At 52.3% G+C, this 19,408-nt stretch overlaps 9 protein-coding genes across 9 annotated transcripts; 5 read left to right on the forward strand and 4 right to left on the reverse strand.

Moving 5' to 3' along the window:
- Positions 1-1,130: 1,130 nt before the first annotated feature.
- Positions 1,131-2,081, forward strand: N7477_007727 (putative class III chitinase; the record flags this gene model as incomplete). The annotated part of the gene is made up of 1 exon (XM_056969390.1): positions 1,131-2,081. The coding sequence occupies one exon, from the start codon at positions 1,131-1,133 to the stop codon at positions 2,079-2,081; it is 951 nt and encodes a 316-aa protein (XP_056819422.1).
- A 296-nt stretch (positions 2,082-2,377) lies between these two features.
- N7477_007728 (alkaline phosphatase family protein) lies at positions 2,378-4,475 on the forward strand (the record flags this gene model as incomplete). The annotated part of the gene is made up of 4 exons (XM_056969391.1): positions 2,378-2,455; positions 2,505-2,634; positions 2,688-4,035; positions 4,112-4,475. 4 exons carry the CDS (start codon positions 2,378-2,380, stop codon positions 4,473-4,475), a joined length of 1,920 nt encoding a protein of 639 aa, XP_056819423.1.
- Positions 4,476-5,122: 647 nt separating this feature from the next.
- Positions 5,123-6,806, reverse strand: N7477_007729 (RNA-binding signal recognition particle subunit SRP54; the record flags this gene model as incomplete). The annotated part of the gene is made up of 2 exons (XM_056969392.1): positions 5,123-6,676; positions 6,729-6,806. 2 exons carry the CDS (start codon positions 6,804-6,806, stop codon positions 5,123-5,125), a joined length of 1,632 nt encoding a protein of 543 aa, XP_056819424.1.
- A 206-nt stretch (positions 6,807-7,012) lies between these two features.
- Positions 7,013-7,918, forward strand: N7477_007730 (rRNA-processing protein RRP15; the record flags this gene model as incomplete). Its single annotated transcript, XM_056969393.1, has 1 exon — positions 7,013-7,918. One exon carries the CDS (start codon positions 7,013-7,015, stop codon positions 7,916-7,918), a length of 906 nt encoding a protein of 301 aa, XP_056819425.1.
- Positions 7,919-9,896: 1,978 nt separating this feature from the next.
- On the forward strand, positions 9,897-10,890 carry N7477_007731 (uncharacterized protein; the record flags this gene model as incomplete). The annotated part of the gene is made up of 2 exons (XM_056969394.1): positions 9,897-10,294; positions 10,350-10,890. 2 exons carry the CDS (start codon positions 9,897-9,899, stop codon positions 10,888-10,890), a joined length of 939 nt encoding a protein of 312 aa, XP_056819426.1.
- Positions 10,891-11,004: 114 nt separating this feature from the next.
- N7477_007732 (ferredoxin family 2Fe-2S iron-sulfur cluster binding protein) lies at positions 11,005-11,738 on the reverse strand (the record flags this gene model as incomplete). The annotated part of the gene is made up of 3 exons (XM_056969395.1): positions 11,005-11,246; positions 11,317-11,423; positions 11,482-11,738. The coding sequence occupies 3 exons, from the start codon at positions 11,736-11,738 to the stop codon at positions 11,005-11,007; spliced, it is 606 nt and encodes a 201-aa protein (XP_056819427.1).
- A 197-nt stretch (positions 11,739-11,935) lies between these two features.
- On the forward strand, positions 11,936-13,487 carry N7477_007733 (mitofusin complex protein UGO1; the record flags this gene model as incomplete). Its single annotated transcript, XM_056969396.1, has 2 exons — positions 11,936-12,283; positions 12,339-13,487. 2 exons carry the CDS (start codon positions 11,936-11,938, stop codon positions 13,485-13,487), a joined length of 1,497 nt encoding a protein of 498 aa, XP_056819428.1.
- A 781-nt stretch (positions 13,488-14,268) lies between these two features.
- hapX (bZIP transcription factor HapX) lies at positions 14,269-15,816 on the reverse strand (the record flags this gene model as incomplete). The annotated part of the gene is made up of 1 exon (XM_056969397.1): positions 14,269-15,816. The coding sequence occupies one exon, from the start codon at positions 15,814-15,816 to the stop codon at positions 14,269-14,271; it is 1,548 nt and encodes a 515-aa protein (XP_056819429.1).
- A 1,621-nt stretch (positions 15,817-17,437) lies between these two features.
- On the reverse strand, positions 17,438-18,943 carry N7477_007735 (zinc-dependent alcohol dehydrogenase; the record flags this gene model as incomplete). The annotated part of the gene is made up of 4 exons (XM_056969398.1): positions 17,438-17,716; positions 17,768-18,573; positions 18,627-18,722; positions 18,781-18,943. The coding sequence occupies 4 exons, from the start codon at positions 18,941-18,943 to the stop codon at positions 17,438-17,440; spliced, it is 1,344 nt and encodes a 447-aa protein (XP_056819430.1).
- Positions 18,944-19,408: the final 465 nt, after the last annotated feature.

The raw sequence follows: 19,408 nt of genomic DNA on the forward strand, positions 1-19,408 counted from the left end.
TCGGCCGTGCCTTTGTTTCCACCCAAGGCTCCTCGAACTCTGCGGTCGCTTTTTTCATCGCACGCCCGCCTTTTGATGCAATTTCGCGCTGATTATGTTAGCCCCTAACTTCATTAAGCTGTTCAATGGCGTGAAACTAGGCTTACTTGCTTTTTCGGATCCATATTCTGGAATCCGCCACTACCTCGAGCTTTCCCACCTTTTTTTCCACCTCGGTGACAGATTGCCGACAGTTCTTCCTGCGATCGGTTTGCAAAGTTTCCTGGATTTGGGTGTCGTCCATATGCTGCCACGGCGATTCTAGGTCCGAATCTGGCCACGAGGGACCTCGATCGGAGGAGCAGGGCTGATCTGTGCAAAGAGTGTAATACTGTTGTTTCCATCATAGACGATACGCTCCATAAAACTCAGTTTCGAATCGCCAAGCTGTCGCAAGATGTTCTTGTAGGTTCTTACTAACGCATTTCACAAAACAAAAAAATTGCCAACGCTCGCCACGAAGACGAGCTGACTATATAATGTCTCGACTGAAATAATTGCCTCCGCAACCCGATGGCTGTTTTACTAGGACCGCAGATCCAATTCGCTCGAGGCTTGTTCTGGACTATTCTTTTGATGTCATGTTCAGAGCCATCTCGCCCCCAGACCAGGTGGCGAGCAATCAAGCATACCCCCTAGAAACTCTTCTCAAGCACGGGTCGTCTTCGGATGACTTCAAGAATGATAGCAGATGGCTTCGCCAGTGAAGACGCCTCCCACTCATTGGTGTCTACCGGAATTTTGAGATTCTCAAACTCGCTCAAAATTGATCAAATATCATGTTTCAGAAAGATGCCGTGGAAGTGGTCTATGCTGCGGCAAACGAGGGGAGGTGAAAATTGAAAGAGCTTTGAGACTCAACACTCGACCCCAAGCCACTACACAGCATTGATCAAGACCATCTTGGAGCCTCGTAGACAGCAATCAACCCAAAATTTTCAACGTCATGGCGATGATACCAAGCGACGGATGAACGGTCTCGCGACCCCGGTGGAGCAAGGAGCCACACGAAGTTTATCGGCCCCACCGTTTCCCCCTCATATACGCCAGGCACAGAGCTCTGGACGCACACTCAGTCCGTTGCACCTACTATGCCACCACTTCCCGGCGGATCGCTGGAGCGCCGGCGGGTGATCTGTTACCACCAGACTCTGATTCCTGGTGGAGGCTCATATGTGTCCATGCTCCCGCTCGTGGAAAACAACACCGGAGCCACGCACATCATCCTTGCAGCGATTCATATAAACGAAGGGCCGGGTAACATCACGCTCAATGATGACCCGGCCGATAGTCCGAAATTCGATCCGCTATGGGCCGAAGTGCCTTTGGTCAAGCAGGGTGGTTTGAAAGTGATGGGTATGCTCGGCGGTGCGGCGCAAGGCTCTTTCCGCCGACTTGACGGCGACTTAGACCAATTTGAGAGATACTACGGTCCTCTCCTGGATTTGATCCGCCGCTACGAACTGGATGGGCTGGATCTCGATGTCGAAGAGGAGATGTCCCTTCAAGGCATCATCCGGCTCATTGATCGCCTCAAGACCGACATGGGCGATGATTTCATTATATCATTGGCCCCCGTTGCCGCGGCATTACTGGGTGTCGGAAACTTGTCGGGCTTTGACTATCGAGAACTCGAGCAGACGAGAGCTTCCAAGATCGCCTGGTACAATGCCCAGTTCTACAACGGCTGGGGCCCTGCAGAGGACCCTCGCATGTATGCAGCTATCATTGCACAGGGCTGGGCCCCCCGTCGTGTGGTTTACGGTTTACTGACAAACCCTGGCAACGGATCGCAGGGCTACGTGCCTCGGGAGAAGATCGGACCTGTCCTTGCCACATTGGTCCAGCAGTTCCCGACTTTTGGTGGTGTGATGGGCTGGGAATTTTTCAACGCCCTTCCCGGGGCCAGAGACAAGCCATGGCAATGGGCAGCGGAAATGTCGCTCAGTATGGGCATGAAAGATGTGTTGACGGCGGCTGGCCAGTTGGTGATGGGATCAACGGTACAAAACATGCTGCGTAGCATGCAAGGCCCGCGATAAATTGAGATAGAAAGCAAGTATAAAACACTGTCAATCTAGTGAACTGTACTCATACCCTCCGATCATTCTAATCATCAAGTACCAATCACCAGCTGAACGTTAAACGAAGATGGAAATAAGAAGGCGGGGATAACGTCATCACAATCACGCCCCTCGCAAATCACCAATCAACAGGATTAAAACCCAACATTACCGCCCTGGAGCTCGGATTACATCAATTGCGCGAAGGCCTCACTTTCCTTCCCTTCTTTGGTATGTCCTGAAGCTTGATCGTCGTCTCTGCCTGACCCGCAACGATGGTTTCCCTTCCGCGCGTGGTTGCTGCCGCCAGCTCCACTGCGGTCCGCCTGTTTTCCTACATCTTCCTAAGATGGGTAAGATACAATTCCGAATGGATCTGCTTTCCAGAGCTGACGGCTCTAGATTCCCGGTCATCCATTCGTAGCCATCATTTTCACCTCACTGGTGGTATATCTCTCATCCCTCTTTCTTGTATTGCAAGACCAGGGTGCCTTCAACGAGCGCGACAAGAGGAAACAAAAGACCTCGGCCAGTCAGTCATATCCTAAAACAGAATCAATTGATTGCTTCCTAACCAACTTCTAGAGAAGCCTCCAAAGCCATGTGGTGAAGACTCCGGCGACTCCGTGCTGAAGACACTGTTGACGGGTCTTCCTTCAAAGCGGTCGCCGCTGTGGACCTGCATCACTGCGCTCGTCAACATTGGTGTAGCCCTGCTAGCACTCGACTTTTTGATTCGGAGTATTGTGGCCTGGCCTAGTACCGATGCCGCTTTCTCGCGCATTGGATATGTGTCGCCAACTACTGCCAACCTGCTCTTCCGTGAGCCAGACACCGCACGGCTGCCAATTATTGTCTCCTTCCAACAATCCGAGCCAGCCTCGGAGAAATGGATACAGGAAGGCACCGTCTACAAGCTAGACAACAGTACGGATTTCACAACGTCCGTGACGTTAAGAAATCTCAAACCGTCAACACACTACAGGTACTCGCTGTCGAATAATAAGACCGGCACCTTCGTCACAGCTCCACGGCCCGGATCGCCAGAGGCCAACAGACTGTCATTTGTGACTTCCAGCTGCTTGAAGCCAAATTTCCCCTACAATATCCTGTCTCATCCATTGCGAGTCCCTGGAATTGAGTCCATGACCGAAGCCCTCGGAAAGCTACCAGCACTTCTGAAGCCAGCTTTCATGCTTTTCCTGGGTGACTTCATCTATATCGACGTTCCATTCCGCTTCGGCTCTTCGATGGACCACTACCGCAGCGAATACCGTCGGATCTACTCATCACCATCATGGTCATATAGCTCAGAATTCGGTCCAGCCATCGACCTCCCCTGGATCCACACTCTCGACGACCACGAGATTGAGAACGATTGGTCAAGAGGTAACAAGACCGCTCCATACCCAGCAGCCGCTGATCCATTCATTCACTACCATGTGAGCGCGAACCCGCCCATCCCAGAGAAGTCTTTCGCGCACCCAGAGGACGTCACCTACTTCTCCTTCGTCAACGGTCCAGCTTCGTTCTTCATGCTAGATACACGAACCTACCGTTCCGAGCCACTAAAAGAAAATTCCACAATCCTAGGCTCGGCGCAGCTCCAATCCCTCCTCACCTATCTAGCTCGTCCCGAACCAGCCCGCGTACGCTGGAAGATCATCTCTTCCAGCGTCCCATTCACAAAGAACTGGCACATCGGCACATCCGATACGTGGGGTGGCTTTCTGAACGAGCGCCAGACCGTCTTTGAAACGATTTGGCAAGCCGAGCGCGAACAGAATGTCCGCATCATCCTCCTCAGCGGCGATAGACACGAGTTCGCCGCGACGCGATTCCCAGACCCCGAACTTGCACTCTCACCGGACAATCTCCAGCCCAACACAGCTGGTCTAGGTGTCCACGAGTTCAGCGTTGGCCCGTTGAGCATGTTCTATCTTCCCATCCGGACATATTACCAGACAGATGACGAGGACGTTTCTGTGAAATATGCGCCGGATGGGCAGTAAATTCGGGCTCATTGAGATCGCGGATGATTTCGAAGAGGCCGAACCGAATGCTTCATCCCCTGCCCCCGTGCGGAGTTCTGTGCTCACGTACTCGCTTTATGTGGATGGTGATGTCGTGTGGAAATATCGTCTCAGCGTGCCTCATGAATATGACTCTGCCACTCGTGCGGGCTCCGAGAAAAGCTGGAATCTTCACCCTGGTCGCGTCGTTGAGGACAAGCTTGTTGCTGATGGATGGGATGTTGTTTTCAAGACGGCCCTTGGGACCGCGGAGACTCTTACGAAGGGTTTGATCCAAAAGGGGACAAAAATGTATTATGAGTTTATGGAGAATTTGCGAAAGCGAGGGAGGCTTGATTAGGGGAGGTTAAGAGGCTGCGGGAGGAATATTTGGGGCCTGACATTGTCTTGACGGCTGATCTATATTGCATTGTTTTGCCCTATGTTTCCATAAGACAGGACGTCTGGATTGACCGAAAGTGGTTTCACCATTCTACTTGAAAATTCTCATTTCGTTTTCTCCTTGGTGAGAAGATATATCAAACCTAGTGGCTTTGCCGAATTGCAGACAAGATCTTTGAGTAGGCCAGAATTCGACAATTTATCTGAGCCCGAACTACCATAGCTGAGAAATGTAACGACCATGTCATTCATCTCTTCGTCATCGGTAACAATAATAGTGAATTCTTGGTCCGGCGCAACTGGAACGGGCATTGACGTGCCGTGGTTGCTACCCCCCGAGACGCAAATTTGAACAGGCGCTTTTTTCAGAACAGGGCTAAAAGATGGATCTCTGTGAAGAGATGGCAAGACTGATTTCAGTGTCCATCTATAGTTACTCGGCACAAGAAACAGAAATCAAACCCAACCAATTCTGATATAGACAACTCGTGAATTGTGCAGTTTACATGATATACGATAGAGAAAGCAACGCCAAACACCAGCCAAGATGCAAAGTTGATGAGCCACGAGGGAGCATGCAAGAAGACAAAGACAGGTAGTCCAAGACTACCGTCCTCGTCCTCGCCCGCCTCCACCACCACCACCACCACCCATGCCGCCCATTCCACCCATCAAACCGCCCATCTGGCTCATCAGACTCTGCATATCCATGCCAGCCGGCAGGCCAGGCATGCCACCACCACCCTGGCCGCCTCCCATCATCTGCATCATCTTCTGGATATCGCCCATACCAGGCATACCGCCCATACCGCCCATACCGCCCATACCACCAGCACCACCCATAGCCTGCATGCGCTTCTGCATGGCGGCCATCTGCTGCTGCTTGTTTCCACCCTTGAGCATGTCTTGTGCCTTTTGCATCTGCTTCTTCTGGCCACCGACACGCTTGGCCATACCAGCCATCATGCGATGCTGAGAGAGCAGATCCTCGACTTCGCGGACGGTGGTACCGCTACCGTGGGCGATGCGGACCATGCGGCTGGGTGAGTCGGTGAAGAGCTTTCCGTCGCAGTCTAACTCGGCGGCTGTCATGCTGTCGAAGATGTAGACCATGCGGCGAAGTTTCAGGGAACCATCCTCGTCGTCCAGACCCTGGGTCAGGTTAGACAGACCGGGGATCATGCCGGAGAGCTTGGACAGAGGTCCCATCTTCATAATTGATGTGATATTTTCACGGAAATCGCGAATGGTGTAGATACCTTCCGCAATGTGCTTGTAGGTCTCCTTAGCAGCGGCCGAGTCCTTGGTGACGGCTTGTACGTGCTCAACCAGGCCGGCCACATCGCCCATGCCCAAGAGCTTTTGAACGAATGCGCGGGGTTCAAATCGCTCAAGATCCATCATGTGCTCACCGGTTCCCAGGAAGATGATTGGGGTATTGGTAGCGGCGACGGCAGAGATGGCACCACCACCAGCGGCGTGGCCATCTGTCTTGGTGATAATGATAGCACCGAAGTCAGCAGTGGCCTTGAAAGCAGAGGATTGTGCCTCAGCGGCCTGACCAATGGTGCTGTCGAGAACCAAGATGGTCTGGTCGGGTGTCACAGCGGTCTGAATCTGGGTCATCTCAGTGAACAATTCCTCCTCTTGACGGTGACGACCACTGGTATCGACAATAATGATATCAAAGCGCTCCTTCTTAAATTTGGCCACACCTTCAGCCGCGACGACGGCAGGATCAGTCTGCGTCAAGCTACCGTAGTATGGAATCTTAGCCTTAGTTGCGTTCTGCTTTAGCTGATCGAAGGCACCGGCGCGGAAGGTATCGGCGCAAACCAGCGCGGTCTTGAAGCCGCGCATCTGGTAGTGACGGGCGAGCTTGGTACAGGTGGTGGTCTTACCCGCACCTTGAAGACCGACGAACATGATAACGTTGGAACGACCCTTCTTGGGGCGGAAAGAGTCCGCATGGGGGTCGACCAAAGCCACCAGCTCATCGAACACTGTCTTCTGGATCAGACGCTTCTTGTTGGTCGCAGCGGGGATGTTGGCGAAGTTAACGCTGGATTTAATCGACTTGCGGAGAGACTGAACGAGCTTGACGTTCACGTCTGCAGACAAGAGGGCAGCGCAGATCTCTTTAAGCATTTCATCGAAGGCCTGGCCGAGTTAGCGTCGAGTTGGCCACATTGAGGCACACGACTTGACACACCTTCTCATCGAGGTTGTTTGACCTCGTCATGTCATTGACGGCCGCATTAATGCGCCGTCCCAGATCCTGGAGGACCATAGTGAATCGATTATCAAACGAAGGTGGATGGTGAATGGAAAGTGTGGAGGGGCGAAACCAACAGGCCAAGGAGGTTTAGTGCGGAGTGCCAATCGGAGAGCGGAAGTCTCTCACCGCCCCAAAAAAAAGTTGGTCGCTACAAAGTGATCTCTGCGCTTAGAAACTGTCTTTCCCCCAGCTTTTTGTTATTTTCTAGTCGTTCCAAGATGGTCGGCTCCTACTCGAAGAAGCGCAAGGTCGCTGATGGCATGAAGGGCAAGACTGCCCGCCCCAAGAAGTTCCGCAAGCAAGCTTTCTATCACAGCAGCTCCGAAGACGAAGAAGATGAGCAGGATGGCTTCAAGGCTGTCAATCTTGCTGATTCCGACGAAGAAGAGGATGGAGGCGTCAAATTGAAAGGACGCGCTGCTATTGAGGCCAGATTGTCCAAGAAGGCCAAGACTGTGTCTGCGCCAAAACAAAAAGCCAGTCCTGAAGCCGAAGCCGAAGCCAAAGAGTCCAGCGATGACAACGAAGCAAGTGACGATGAAATGAACGACGACGAGGACAATGATGCCTCTGGTTCCGAAGATGGAGAATTCTCCGACGAGCCCATGTCAGAGGCGGGAGGAGCCAAAGGCCGACCTGTCGCTAAGCGTAACGATCCCGCCGCCTTCTCAACCTCTATTTCCAAGATTCTGTCCACCAAGCTCCCGTCATCCGCCAGAGCCGATCCCGTCCTGTCGCGAAGCAAATATGCGGCTCAGCTCAGTAGTGAACACGCTGAGCAGAAACTCGACAATGCCGCGCGCGCCAAGATGCGCGCAGAGAAGAAGGAAGAGTTGGATCGCGGCCGTGTCCGTGATGTGCTGGGTATTGAGAGCGGCCTAGCTGGTGATGTTGCCGAGGATGAGAAGCGTCTGCGCAAAATGGCGCAGCGTGGTGTCGTTAAGCTGTTCAATGCTGTGCGCGCGGCGCAAGTTCGGGGTGAGGAGGCTGCCAAGGGCGAGCGCCAGAAGGGAACTGTTGGTTTGGGAGAGCGGGAGAAGGCCGTTAACGAGGTCAGCAAGCAAGGATTCCTTGAGCTGATCAATGGCAAGAAGGGAAAGCCGTTGAACATCGAAGAGGCTTAAAAAGTGAACCTTGGAAAGGCGCATGAATGTCTATGGCATGTTTTTCGGCGTTGGGATACTGTATCTTATTTGATTCTTCTACATTGTACCTAGTAAATCCAGGGCCTGTGAATTTCCTGATAGTCTCTCTTTGCTGTGTTTGCCATTAAACAAGGGCAGACCAAATAAGTTCAATCTGCAGGGCTGCCTGGAAGAAAAAGTAAGCCAAACTTCAGATTTGGACTAAGAAATGCTCTCTTCTCCAAATCGAACATCAAACTATTCCGCAAAATCTGTAATCAAAGGACTCGCCTGCAAAAATGGTCGGTCTGTAACTATCTCTTAGAATCCCCATTCACCCGTCTGCCAATGTATCGCAGCCTGTCTACTGGGGGTTAGTTCAATATAAACAACACGGTGGGTAATGATACTATTTTTTCCTGTGTTAGGCATCGACAGCCTGAGCTCGACGTTACCTATGCAAATTGTGGTTCTCTGCTGGTCTTGAAGTCGACTATACACCAAACCAAGAGGGAAATGCAGGAATTTTCTCTTGATATCTCGCTAAGATATGGCATTTCTTCCCATTGATGCCAGTCTACCACAAGCTGCCTGATCCTGCTCCCTGACCCGAACCTCGATTTCTTGTCTATTTTCATATCAACTGATGTTTTTTCTGTTTGATTTATCTCCTAGGGGCACCGCATATGAGAATCACCATCCCTATGAACCCAATTGCCCTCTCTGAACACGCCACCCATTTCTTTCGTTCAGTCTAGATCTATGCCCAACACCTCTAGGAATGGCTATATCGGGAAGCTACACCCGTGTTGAGTAAGGACCCGATAAATTTTATCTACGCAGCTTAGAACCTGCACAGCTGTGGCCATCGTAGCACGACGTGGTGGCTGTTTGCGCGATAATCTCGGTGGGTCCGTGACATGAGCACGACTTTCGCAGAAACGAAAGTGGCCTTGAGAAGGGTGATCAAGAGCATCAAAAATATGCCATGTGTCATTCTTTAAGTCCAAATATGTCTGTTTTCGAAGTGGTAGTCTTGTACAGTTGTCGAACATTGCAGTAAACAAAGAGCAAAAGCTACGCAGAACTGGCTTTCAGGGTTATATGTTATGAATTGCATCCCGTTGATTTATCTAATCTAAACCCCAGTTGGCTCCGCAACGAAGAGCTATTGTGTAGCAGGCAACATCGACGGCCCTCTCCCTTTCATGGCGCACTTTGAAGCCTACGAGATTCCGTCATGAGTGGGGAGAGCGGGGGTATAGGGCGCAAGTAATCGTGAATTTTTTGAGTGCCATCCGCCAATTTGGAGCAAACTTGGTTTCGATGATAGAGTGGTCGGCTAATGAAACCTAGGGCGGTTAGACTCTAAGCTTGTGGATCCCAGATTCAGCTGGATAACACCCGAGTCGTAGGAATGAAGACATCTTCTGACCCTCTCTGGACATCGTATGTTGCACATGATGTAAAAGTAGGTGCTAGATCGAGCAGCAATGTGCCCCGGCAAGCTGAATAGAGAATTGCAGGGTCTGCGGGTATTCAGTAAGTTCCGGGTTCGAAGTTGGGAGGCTCCGGGAGCTTAAGGCGTAAGGTTACCTCGGGATAACGTCGCAATCGGGCACTTACCTTCCCCTAAACAAATGCCAGTTCGAACCTAGGCTAAATGCGAAGAGTTCCCTCGTTAGTTCGTTCACTTTAATATCGCCTCGTGATCATAAATGTCGAATGAAATCAGTCTAGTTCAATTCGTACAAGGCGCAGTTTATCCCCGTGGCATGAGTACTTTCGGGCTGATAATACGAGCTTCGCCCCCCTCAGAGTTATCACCTGGTTCAAGACGGGGGCCCGCATCACCCGCATCTACACGAGCCTCGATATAAATTCAGCCCGGCGCCCGAGAATATCCCGCTCCCTCTCCTCGTAAGCACAAGTCCGCGAAACTCGACCTTCAAGCAACTATCTCCACTGGGAAGCAAGAATGAGTGAATGTACAGGTGGCTGGGAAACCGTCTCTGCGAGGAATCAAGAAGAGCGTAGTGTTGCCGATATTGGCTCCTCGACTCCTGCCCATCTTACTCGAGTATTGTACATCCCCTATCATGACGGAACCACATCCCATCATTCTATTCATGAGGTCACCGGCCAATATAAGGATACCGTGGGCAATCGTGTGATGGGAACGGCTTCGTATGCAGTGTCTTTGGGAAAGATCCCTAAACCGCAAATGATTGGTGATGGGATAGCGACTCCCTATGAGAACGAAATATTCTACAACGTGCACTTCGTCAAGGCGGGCGACAGTGGCACTCCTTTGACTTCGATAATGGTAACCCCGTCATCTTCCAAGTCCTGTCCGGTACTCGTGGAGACAGATGTGTATGTTTATTGTCCCACTCAATCAAATCGGAAAAGAGGCTGACAGGAAGCATAGTGCAAGCAGTGAAGCTGTCAGCAAGGCCACTACTATCACAATGAAGCGACAAGAAGACACTACTATGGCAGAGAGGCCTACCACGATGACAATGTCTTATCCCATCGCACCACTCACATGGCGAAAGACCGTCTTCGTGCATCCTTACTTCGCTTTTCAGCCTCCGGAGGAAGAGAAGGCATATTTTGAATGGCAGATGCATCCGATCCCATATGGGCGTTTACGATATACTCTTGTGCGCGTCAGGGGGATGCAGTCAACTGAAGATCGCACCCAGCCAGATCTTCCTTCGGATCATGAGATCCAGGCTATATATCACCACATCGGGGATGGAGTCTCGCTGCCATTGCCATATAGCGAGGGCGTGCTTCTCCTGGCCGGTGATCTGAAGCCCGAAATTGAAACCATGATTGTCGCTAGTGCCTTCGGAATGCTGGGAGAGCTGCGTAGGCTATCTAAACCAGGAAAGACAGCAGGATCGGGCAAAGAATCCAAGGAAGGGCGATTCGGGTTTGTTAAAGGCTTGCTGAATAGGAAATGAGCATTGTCCAAATAGTACAGGAGGAATTTCATTCGGTATCTTTCAAGTCTGCTTGAAAATTTTCAATGCAAATGGTACAGAGTCCTAATGGACTGTAGAGGCTGTTTCCAGTCCTTATTTCGACTCAAAGTCGCTCGCCTGGAGATTCCTTGTCATCGTAGGCAGCTTGAGAACCATTCCATCCATGTCCTTGGTCACAACCACCTGGCATCCTAATCGGGATGTCTCGGTCAAGCCAAAGGCCAGATCCAACATGTCGTTCTCGTCATCTGAGGGCTCCCCCATTTTATCAAACATGTCCGGGTCTTCCACGATCACATGGCAGGTCGAGCAGGCACAAGAGCCACCGCAGGCACCTATCAAAACCAATTTTGTTAGAAATTTGTACCCCACGTCTAAATGCTACGATACGCGACTTTGACATACCTTCCATCTCCAAGTCGTTCGCCTGCGCAATATCTAGTAGGTTGTCACCCGCCGCGACCTGCAATTTTACTTCGTTCCCGTCTTTCTCAACAAATGTGATGTTGATCCTATTGCCGAACATCGTAAGCTTGATGTGTTTATTGACCGCGATTCTGGGAAACTCACTCCTCGCCGGGCTTGGGCGGCGTAATGTGCCCGTGGGCAACATGTGCTGTGGCGGAGAAGGAGCGCTGTGCCAATTTCCACCCATGCGATGACGATCGAAGGCTCTTCTGTGCGGACATCCACCGGCTCGAGTTTGCGACTCCTGCCGTCTTCGGTGAGCGACTGATGTATCTCCGTGATTGAGCCAGGCACAGCTCTCCGGTGGCCTTGGGCACGGCGCGGCGCAATTGTTGGCCGAATTCTCTCCAAAGCGCCATTCTCAGAAGATTAATTAAAGGGAAATAATCAAAAGAGAAAAGCAAAGAGAAGAGGTGGGAAAAGGATCTGGGGCAGCGGAGGAGAGAGAGGCTTGGGCCAATTACCGCGGAAGAAAAAAAAAGACTGACAAAGCTACTCGGAGACTCCTCGTCTTTCCCGAGCTTCCCTTTTATCCCCGAACCCAACCCAACCCACCATGGCCTCTCGTGAAGGGATCAATCCCTTGCGGCCCTATTATATTCCCCAGACGGGACTATCGCCCAACACTACACAGGAACCCGCTCCGTCCGCCCATGTGTTTGGCAGCAGCGCGCGTGACTTCATCCCGGACCTCGACTATGGAGACTATCTGGACGCCTCGCCGTCCGTGTCCGACTGGGTTCGGGATGCCGTGAACCGAGCTCTTGTCCGCTACACTCAAGTCCTCACCGCGCAGCCCTTTGATGTTGCCAAAACAATCCTCCAGGTGTACGTGGTGCCAGATGCCACCGAAGACCAAGCTCGGAAGTCGACTCCGGCTCCTGGTGGTAGCTCCTACGACTCGGTACGGACATGTATTGCCAAATTCTCTCGAAAGCTGAAAGCTGACAACCGCGCAGGCGTCCGAGTCATCAGACGATGAAAGCACCTATTTCACTTCAGCGGCCCCGTCAACATCCACGCCGACCACCCCGCGGTCACGAAGGGGACGACACTATATCACCGACCGCAGTGGCTACATTCGTCCGGATGACCCCGCAACATCCAAACATGCGCTCACCATCAAGAATCCGAGCTCGTTGATGGATGTGCTTTCCCAACTATGGTCGACGAGCGGACCAAGCTCCCCTTGGAAAGCTTCAAACGCCACGTTCATCTACTCACTCCTCCTCCCGACTCTCAACACCTTCATTCGTAGCTTGCTTTCAGCCATCGTGGGCCTTCCAGAGGCAGACATCTCTTCGTCCATGACAGCCGACATATTGACCGCATCTTCGCCCCTGGTCACCCTCCTCCTATCATTCATTTCGTCATCCGTCTCCGCACTGGTGCTTTCGCCCATTGATACCGCACGCACATTCTTAATGCTCACGCCCGCCACACACGGCCCGCGCTCGCTCGTACGCGCCATTCGCGAGCTTCCTACTCCCAACTGCACCGTCCCGCAGCATCTCGTCCCAATCACCATTCTCCACTCCAGTCTTCCTAACTTCATCATGACGTCGACCCCACTCTTCCTCAAATCCTACTTGTCAATCGACCCTCTCCTCAACCCGTCCATGTGGAACCTGTTCACCTTCCTCAGCTCCGGTCTCGAACTAGCCGTGCGCTTCCCTCTCGAGACCGTTCTCCGCCGCGCCCAAATTGCGACGTACACCTCCCTCAGTCTGCGACAGAAGTCTTCGGGCGGCAGCATTCGCGCCGCATCAATCGATGCCTCCGATGTCGAGACCATCGTCCCAACCCCACGGACTTACCGCGGTATCATTGGGACAATGTGGCACATCGTCCACGAAGAAGGTGTCAGCCCGAATCCCTCCGACCTCGAGCGCATCAGTCAAGCAACCGGCCGGCCGACCACTCAACGCCAGCTTCAGAAGCGCCAACAGGGTCAGGGTATCCAAGGACTCTACCGCGGCTGGCGCGTTGGGATGTGGGGTATCGCCGGTATCTGGGGCGCCAGCATACTGGGCGGGATGTCCGGAGCCGGCGAGGAAGAAGTAACGACGCGCGGTGGCCACGGGCGGTCTAGCGGTGGACGGTTCTAAGGGACCATCCTCCATGCCCAAAACATCACGCACCATCGCTTGATTGATGTTTTGATTGGCCTTGGTGTTTCCTCCACTTTCCCTTCTCCTCTTGGTACTCATTGCTGGCACTGGCCGAGGATTTATTCTGTTACGCTGCTTATGTTTCTTCGACTCTCCCCTTCTCCCACCGCTCACATCGTATACCCCAGGGAAATGGATCCGGGGCCAGGCGAATAGCGTGCTTGTCTCGCTCTTTGTATAAAACTGCACTTAACATAGCAATCATTAATTACTGACGAACCCAAACTTTCTCCTAAAGCAAATAAAATTTTCGCAATATGAGATGTCTTTAGTATAGGATCAGTTGAGAGGATTTATAACAATTCCGTTTACTTCATCAAATCAGCGTATACATGACTGCACGAAGAACAAAAACGCCAAACTCCTATACGTCTAGGAAGAGTGGAATGGGAATAGCAAACCACACAACCAACCACAGACCATGTTCATATCGGTCGTCAAGTCTCTCCGTGATCCCAGTCTATGGTGAACCAGGTTACATTGAAGGGTAGTAGATAAAAAATAGAAAGGATGCTTTTAGGGGGTGTAGGGAGCAAGTTTGAGGGTGGGATAAGTCCTCGAGGCGTCAAGTATCACAAGAAAGAAGGTGTGTAAAGAAACCAAGGCTGACCGCATGATGGTACATGGAGCAATCGGGGAAGTGGGTATCAAAATGCCCCCGTTTGAGAGGGGAAGAGCCCGATGCAGAAATCAAAAAGAGGAGATGAAGGAAAATGATTTATTTCTCCGCAAAGCGCCGGTCGAAATAGCGGAGCACACCCATAACACTGGCGGCTTCGACTTCCATCGCTGCTCGACCGCTGTGCTCGGCTAGGGCCAAATCACGAGGGTTCGGCAGGGTGTGCAGCTTCGGTAGCCAGGAGGAGATGTCGTCGGAGGCCTTGGAGAAATTTGGGTGGCGGGAAAGAGTGGTGAAAGCATCGGCGCAGCTTAGGGTGAGCTCAGAGGGCGCAGAGGGCTTGGATGGGGCAGGCCGCGGAGGCATGGAGGGGTTGCTACGCGTGGCCGGGGTGGCGGGGGCATTTCGAGACATGCAGCATCCCCCGTCGGTTCCCTTTCCACCGCAGCAGCCTCCTCCCGCTGGAGTTCCGCTCGCTGACCGGGAGGCTGCCAGCGTCTTGCAAAAAAGGGTGCTGCGAGGATCGGACTGGCATTGGGCACAAGTTCCCGGCCCGTTGGCACAGGGATTGGTCGCTTGGCTGATAGGGGGAAGAGTCACTTCCGAGCGGACATCGCTTTCGGAAGGAGGAGGTGTGAACTGTGAGATGGATTGTATTGGAGCCAGGCGGGGTGCCTCGAAAGAGTTGCGGCGGCCACGCTGCTGCTCCTGGGCGGCCATCTCGGCACAGATGCAGGGTGTGCCGTCCTGGCAGAAGCCGCATGGGTCGACGGGTGGCGAGGAAACTTCATTGATGTGCGTGTGGGAGCTGGACTGGGCGGGCGCGCCGGCGAAACGAGAAGTGAAGTCGATCTCCATCTCCTCCGGGTCGGGCTTTATTTGAGGCTCTGCAAGCTCTCGCTGCGGGCTGCCCACCCCATGAGGCGGGTGTCTGGGACGAGTAGACTCGAAGGTATCACTGGGCATGGCAAAAGCATCTTCAATACACTGGCAATGTGTGTTGGAGCAGCTGGAGCAACCCAATGGCACGTTCTCCCCGCCTTCTTCACGGTCACGTTCGGCACCGGTAGACTCAACGCCCTCAATGCGAGTGCTTCGGGTAGATGGGCGATTGCGAGGTGGCAAAGGCACGGAGTCAGGAATGGAAGATGACTTGGCGCTGCTTGAACCCGAAAGGGTAGTTCGGAATTCCTTGACGATAGCCTCCTTCGCACTGCGTTCGATGGAGACCTCTTTCTCTAGCGCGAGGCATCGGTCACGCCACCAGCCTACCTCTTCCCGGCATTGCTCGACCTCGCGCGAGAGATCGCTCACCTGCTCGGTGAAAGCAGCGATCCGAATGTCGTGGCCGTCCTCGATCTCCTTGATCTGCTCCTCGAGTTCTTGAACTCGCGCAGCCCGGCGCTCACGGAAGGCTCGCTGAGCAGCTCTGTTTTGGGCCTTACGCTTGGTCGGAGGGGTATCGGTCGCTGGCTTGCGGCCGGGCTTTGGTCGAGGGGGAACAACCCATTCTCTCGTAGTGATGGAGCCGGGAGTGCCAGGTCCAGGCGACGGGGCCACCGACGGCGTCATTGAGGGTCGAGCAGCCAAAATAGGTGCAGGAGCAATAGCGGGAGCAGGCGTTATCGCCACGCCTGTCGTGGCCATGGTGATGGCGAAATCGCAGGTACTGAGTTGCCAATTAGCGGGAATATTGGAGGGGGGCAACGAGGTCGGGCGGGTTCGGGACACACACAGGCCTTCTCGGTCGGAAGAACGGAAGTGCGCTCATATAAAGCCGAGAAGCGAGAGAACGATCCACGCAACGGGAAATAAATGGAATCGGCTTGGTGATCCGAATAAACCGAAGTCAATAGACACGGGTAAGGGAAGAATTTAGGTAGCTCCGGGTGTTTGGGGGGGGGGGCAAGTGGGAAAGGGAAGAGAGAAAAGAGCGATGATCAGATTAGATTATGCTCACATGATGCCGGTTTCGGATGTGCGAATCGGGGCTGGCTAATCCTCAACGGGCAAAGAGATCCATCTGAGAGAGAATTCTTGATTTTTTGGTTTTATCTGATCCGTGTGCACGCAAGGGTGGAGGCCGGCAAGCTGCACTGACGAGTGGGCTGACGCTGATTTCTCTGGTTTTCCCTTCCCCCGTCAATAAGCGTCTCCGTCGTAGTGAATACCAGTTTGGGGAAAGACCAGTTCTGAGCTAGTGTAAATATGTGCTGAGCTACTCTACCTTCTCATCCACTTTCAGCAGTACTCGAGAAAACCTGGGTTTTCCAAATAGAAAAAAGAGCAAAGGGACAATTTCGCAGAACCTGTAAGGACCGTGATGGGCTGTCTAATCCTTGGTCCATGGATGGGTCAACCCCGTCCCTCGCCTCGTTCGAAATTGAGCCTGTTCATTGCCTAGCAGAAACGGCAATTCGGCCAACCAGCTAGGCTATGTCTTACGAGATCTCTTTTCCTGAGCCAAGAGACTAGCATTGTTGGTACTGATCGACAGGCTGGGAAACAAGTACCGCCGAGCCCTAACGCCGCTCTCGGGCTCTGATCTTATCTGATCACGCTAGCCGACCTTCTTGCGCTCCTCTTTGGGCAAAAGCGACCCCGATCCACGTTCTGTGGTTGATGGATGATGCTGCGAGGCAGTCTACATCAGTGGACACGGACCAGTCTCTCGCAATTATTTGTCGTCATTGGGTCGGCCGTCCTAGGTTCTTCATCTTGGCTTCCCCACATCTACGAATCCCTTATCAATCAATGGCTCACTCCATCCTTTTCTACCCATCGCAAGCCGAAAGAGGGCCGAAAAACGGATCATTCATTCGGCTCAATTTCAGAAAAATTCTTCCGAATATGTGACTCTAACTACGGCTCGGATGGATAGGACAGAAAATTGTTCACGCTCAATGTTCTTTCTGCCCTTGGATTTGCAGCCCGGTCGGTAATTGAGTGAACGTGGCTCGGTGGCATTGAAAGGGTCGACGAGTTGATGATCCTTTCCGCCAACGTCGGGCTTGGCTGGTTTCCAGGGCTGCAGACTCCCGGGTGGCAAGTAGATTGGACTCGAAGATCAGCTTAACCTTCGGGCTTCGGGCTAGAGACTCATAGGAAAGAGAGAAGATCTCAGTCGAGTTCAATGAACGTATGTGTCTTGTCAAAATAATAATTGAAAGAGCCTGTTGCATATGGACTAGCTAGAATTGGTAACTCCACAATCTGGTATCCTCCAGGGCGAATAAACGTTGTTTCAAACTTGCCGGCCGGGAACCGATCACATCACCGTCAATTTCGGCGCGCCATCTGAGGGGGGAGCAGAGTGTCTGGTCTGCACGAAGATCTTCTGCATCCCCTGATCACGTTTATCAAATGCAGCGTATACTTTTTCCATATCCTCAAGGCGCACACGGTGAGTCACCATGTCTAACGGGTTAAGTTGCCCACTCTGGATGAGCTCCATCAATTGTTTCCAGTATTTGTGCACGGGGGCTTGTCCGTTTCCAATCAAGCGTACTCCAGTCTCCATCAAGGCTCCGATGTTGAAGTGATTGGTCTGCGTGCGTCAGAATTTGCCTCTTGACAGGGTTGACTTATCGTCACTCACATATGCTGCGTAAATGCCAGTTACGCCCACCCGTCCGAACGATCGGACTGATGTGATCATCTCGTTAAGGATCTCTGAACTATCAGTCTCCATTCCCAGCATCTGCTCAAAGTAGTGCATCCATCCCTTTGCATACTCGCCTGCTGCGCACTCCAGGGCAACATCGGGTCCACCATGAACCATCTTCTTGAGTTGTGATGTGACGGATTCGCCTTTCGGAAGATTTGTGAAGTCAAGGGTCTCGACCTTGGGTACTTTGGTTTTCACATAGTCCAGTCGCCAGGCGCCATTGCCACCATCGATCATGATGACACGATCGGCACCATGGAAGAAGCTGAATTGGGCACACATTTGGCCAATGGGTCCTGAGCCCCAGATGGCAACCACGTCGCCTTTCTTGACACCAGTGTCCACCACACAGTGCCAAGACGTTGCCAAAACATCAGACAAGAACAGAGCCTTCTCGTCGGGGACATCATCGGGAATCGGAAGCAGATTCACATTGCCATAAGGCACCCGAATAAACTCGGCTTGGCCACCGGCGAAGCCGCCCGTGAAATGCGAATACCCAAACATACCAGCTGTCCGTTTTCCATAGAGTACATTCTCAATGGTGTTTTCATTGGTCCTTTCGCATTGCGAGAAGAGCTCTTTCTGGCAGTTTCCGCAGTCACCGCACGCGATGGGGAACGACACCACCACTCGGTCGCCGACTTTGACCTTATCGGCCTCAGGCCCTACACTCTCGACCACACCACAGCATTCGTGGCCGAGTACATCCCCTTTCTGCAGCTGCGGAATGACACCTATAGGATGCCGCGTGAGATTACCATCCACCTATTCTGAAGGGGTAGCTTACCATGATACAAATGGAGATCGCTACCACAGATGGTGCTACCCGTTACCTTGACGATCACATCACCCGGATCGGCAACTCTAGGCATGGGCATTTTGACTAGAAACACAGTTCTTATTAATATGGTACAAATATGGGGATATCCAGATATCCATACCAAGTTTGACCTGGTTCTTGCCATCCCAGATCGTCGCTTGAATTAAGTCTCCAGTCTCCATTCCATGCTCATTGTCATAGTTGCTCACGTCTGTCGTGATTGATGCATTGTTATCGTGGCCGAGCGCCTTTTCTACCAAATTGGCAGCCTGCGTGAACGCCATTGTTGTCTCGTCTCGTATTTGAAAGGTTGAAATTTGCAGTTTTGAATCTAAATTGAGATTTGATTTTTGACATGCTGGTGGCAAGGGTCGCAGTACTTATAGAGAGCGTAAAATATGCGTCATCACAGTGTGGTATCTCAGATTCATTGATGCACTTGGAAATTCGTACTCGAAGCAAGATTTCCCAAAGCTTCGGATAGCTCACCGCTGACATCACTATGAAGTCGGCCCGCCTCGTCCAGTCGCGACAATCACATATCAGCTGAATAAGACGCTCAGACGGGATACAAACGGGATTTGGTTCCTTGAAACTGATTACTTCCTTCAACCTGGTCGAATGAATTGTTTGGTGCTAGGCACGCTAGGCCAAGCTTGGGCAGCAGCCGATACTTGGCTTCGGCTCAAACCTGTAGCGGCAAAACCTGGGGTGGCCAATTGTTCACCCCGTTACAGATGAATAACAAT

The sequence above is a fragment of the Penicillium maclennaniae genome, assembly GCF_028827695.1.
Source record: "Penicillium maclennaniae strain IBT 15551 chromosome Unknown utg000007l:1.0-4884863.0:1.0-4888362.0, whole genome shotgun sequence".
In the NCBI taxonomy this organism is placed as follows: domain Eukaryota; kingdom Fungi; phylum Ascomycota; class Eurotiomycetes; order Eurotiales; family Aspergillaceae; genus Penicillium; species Penicillium maclennaniae.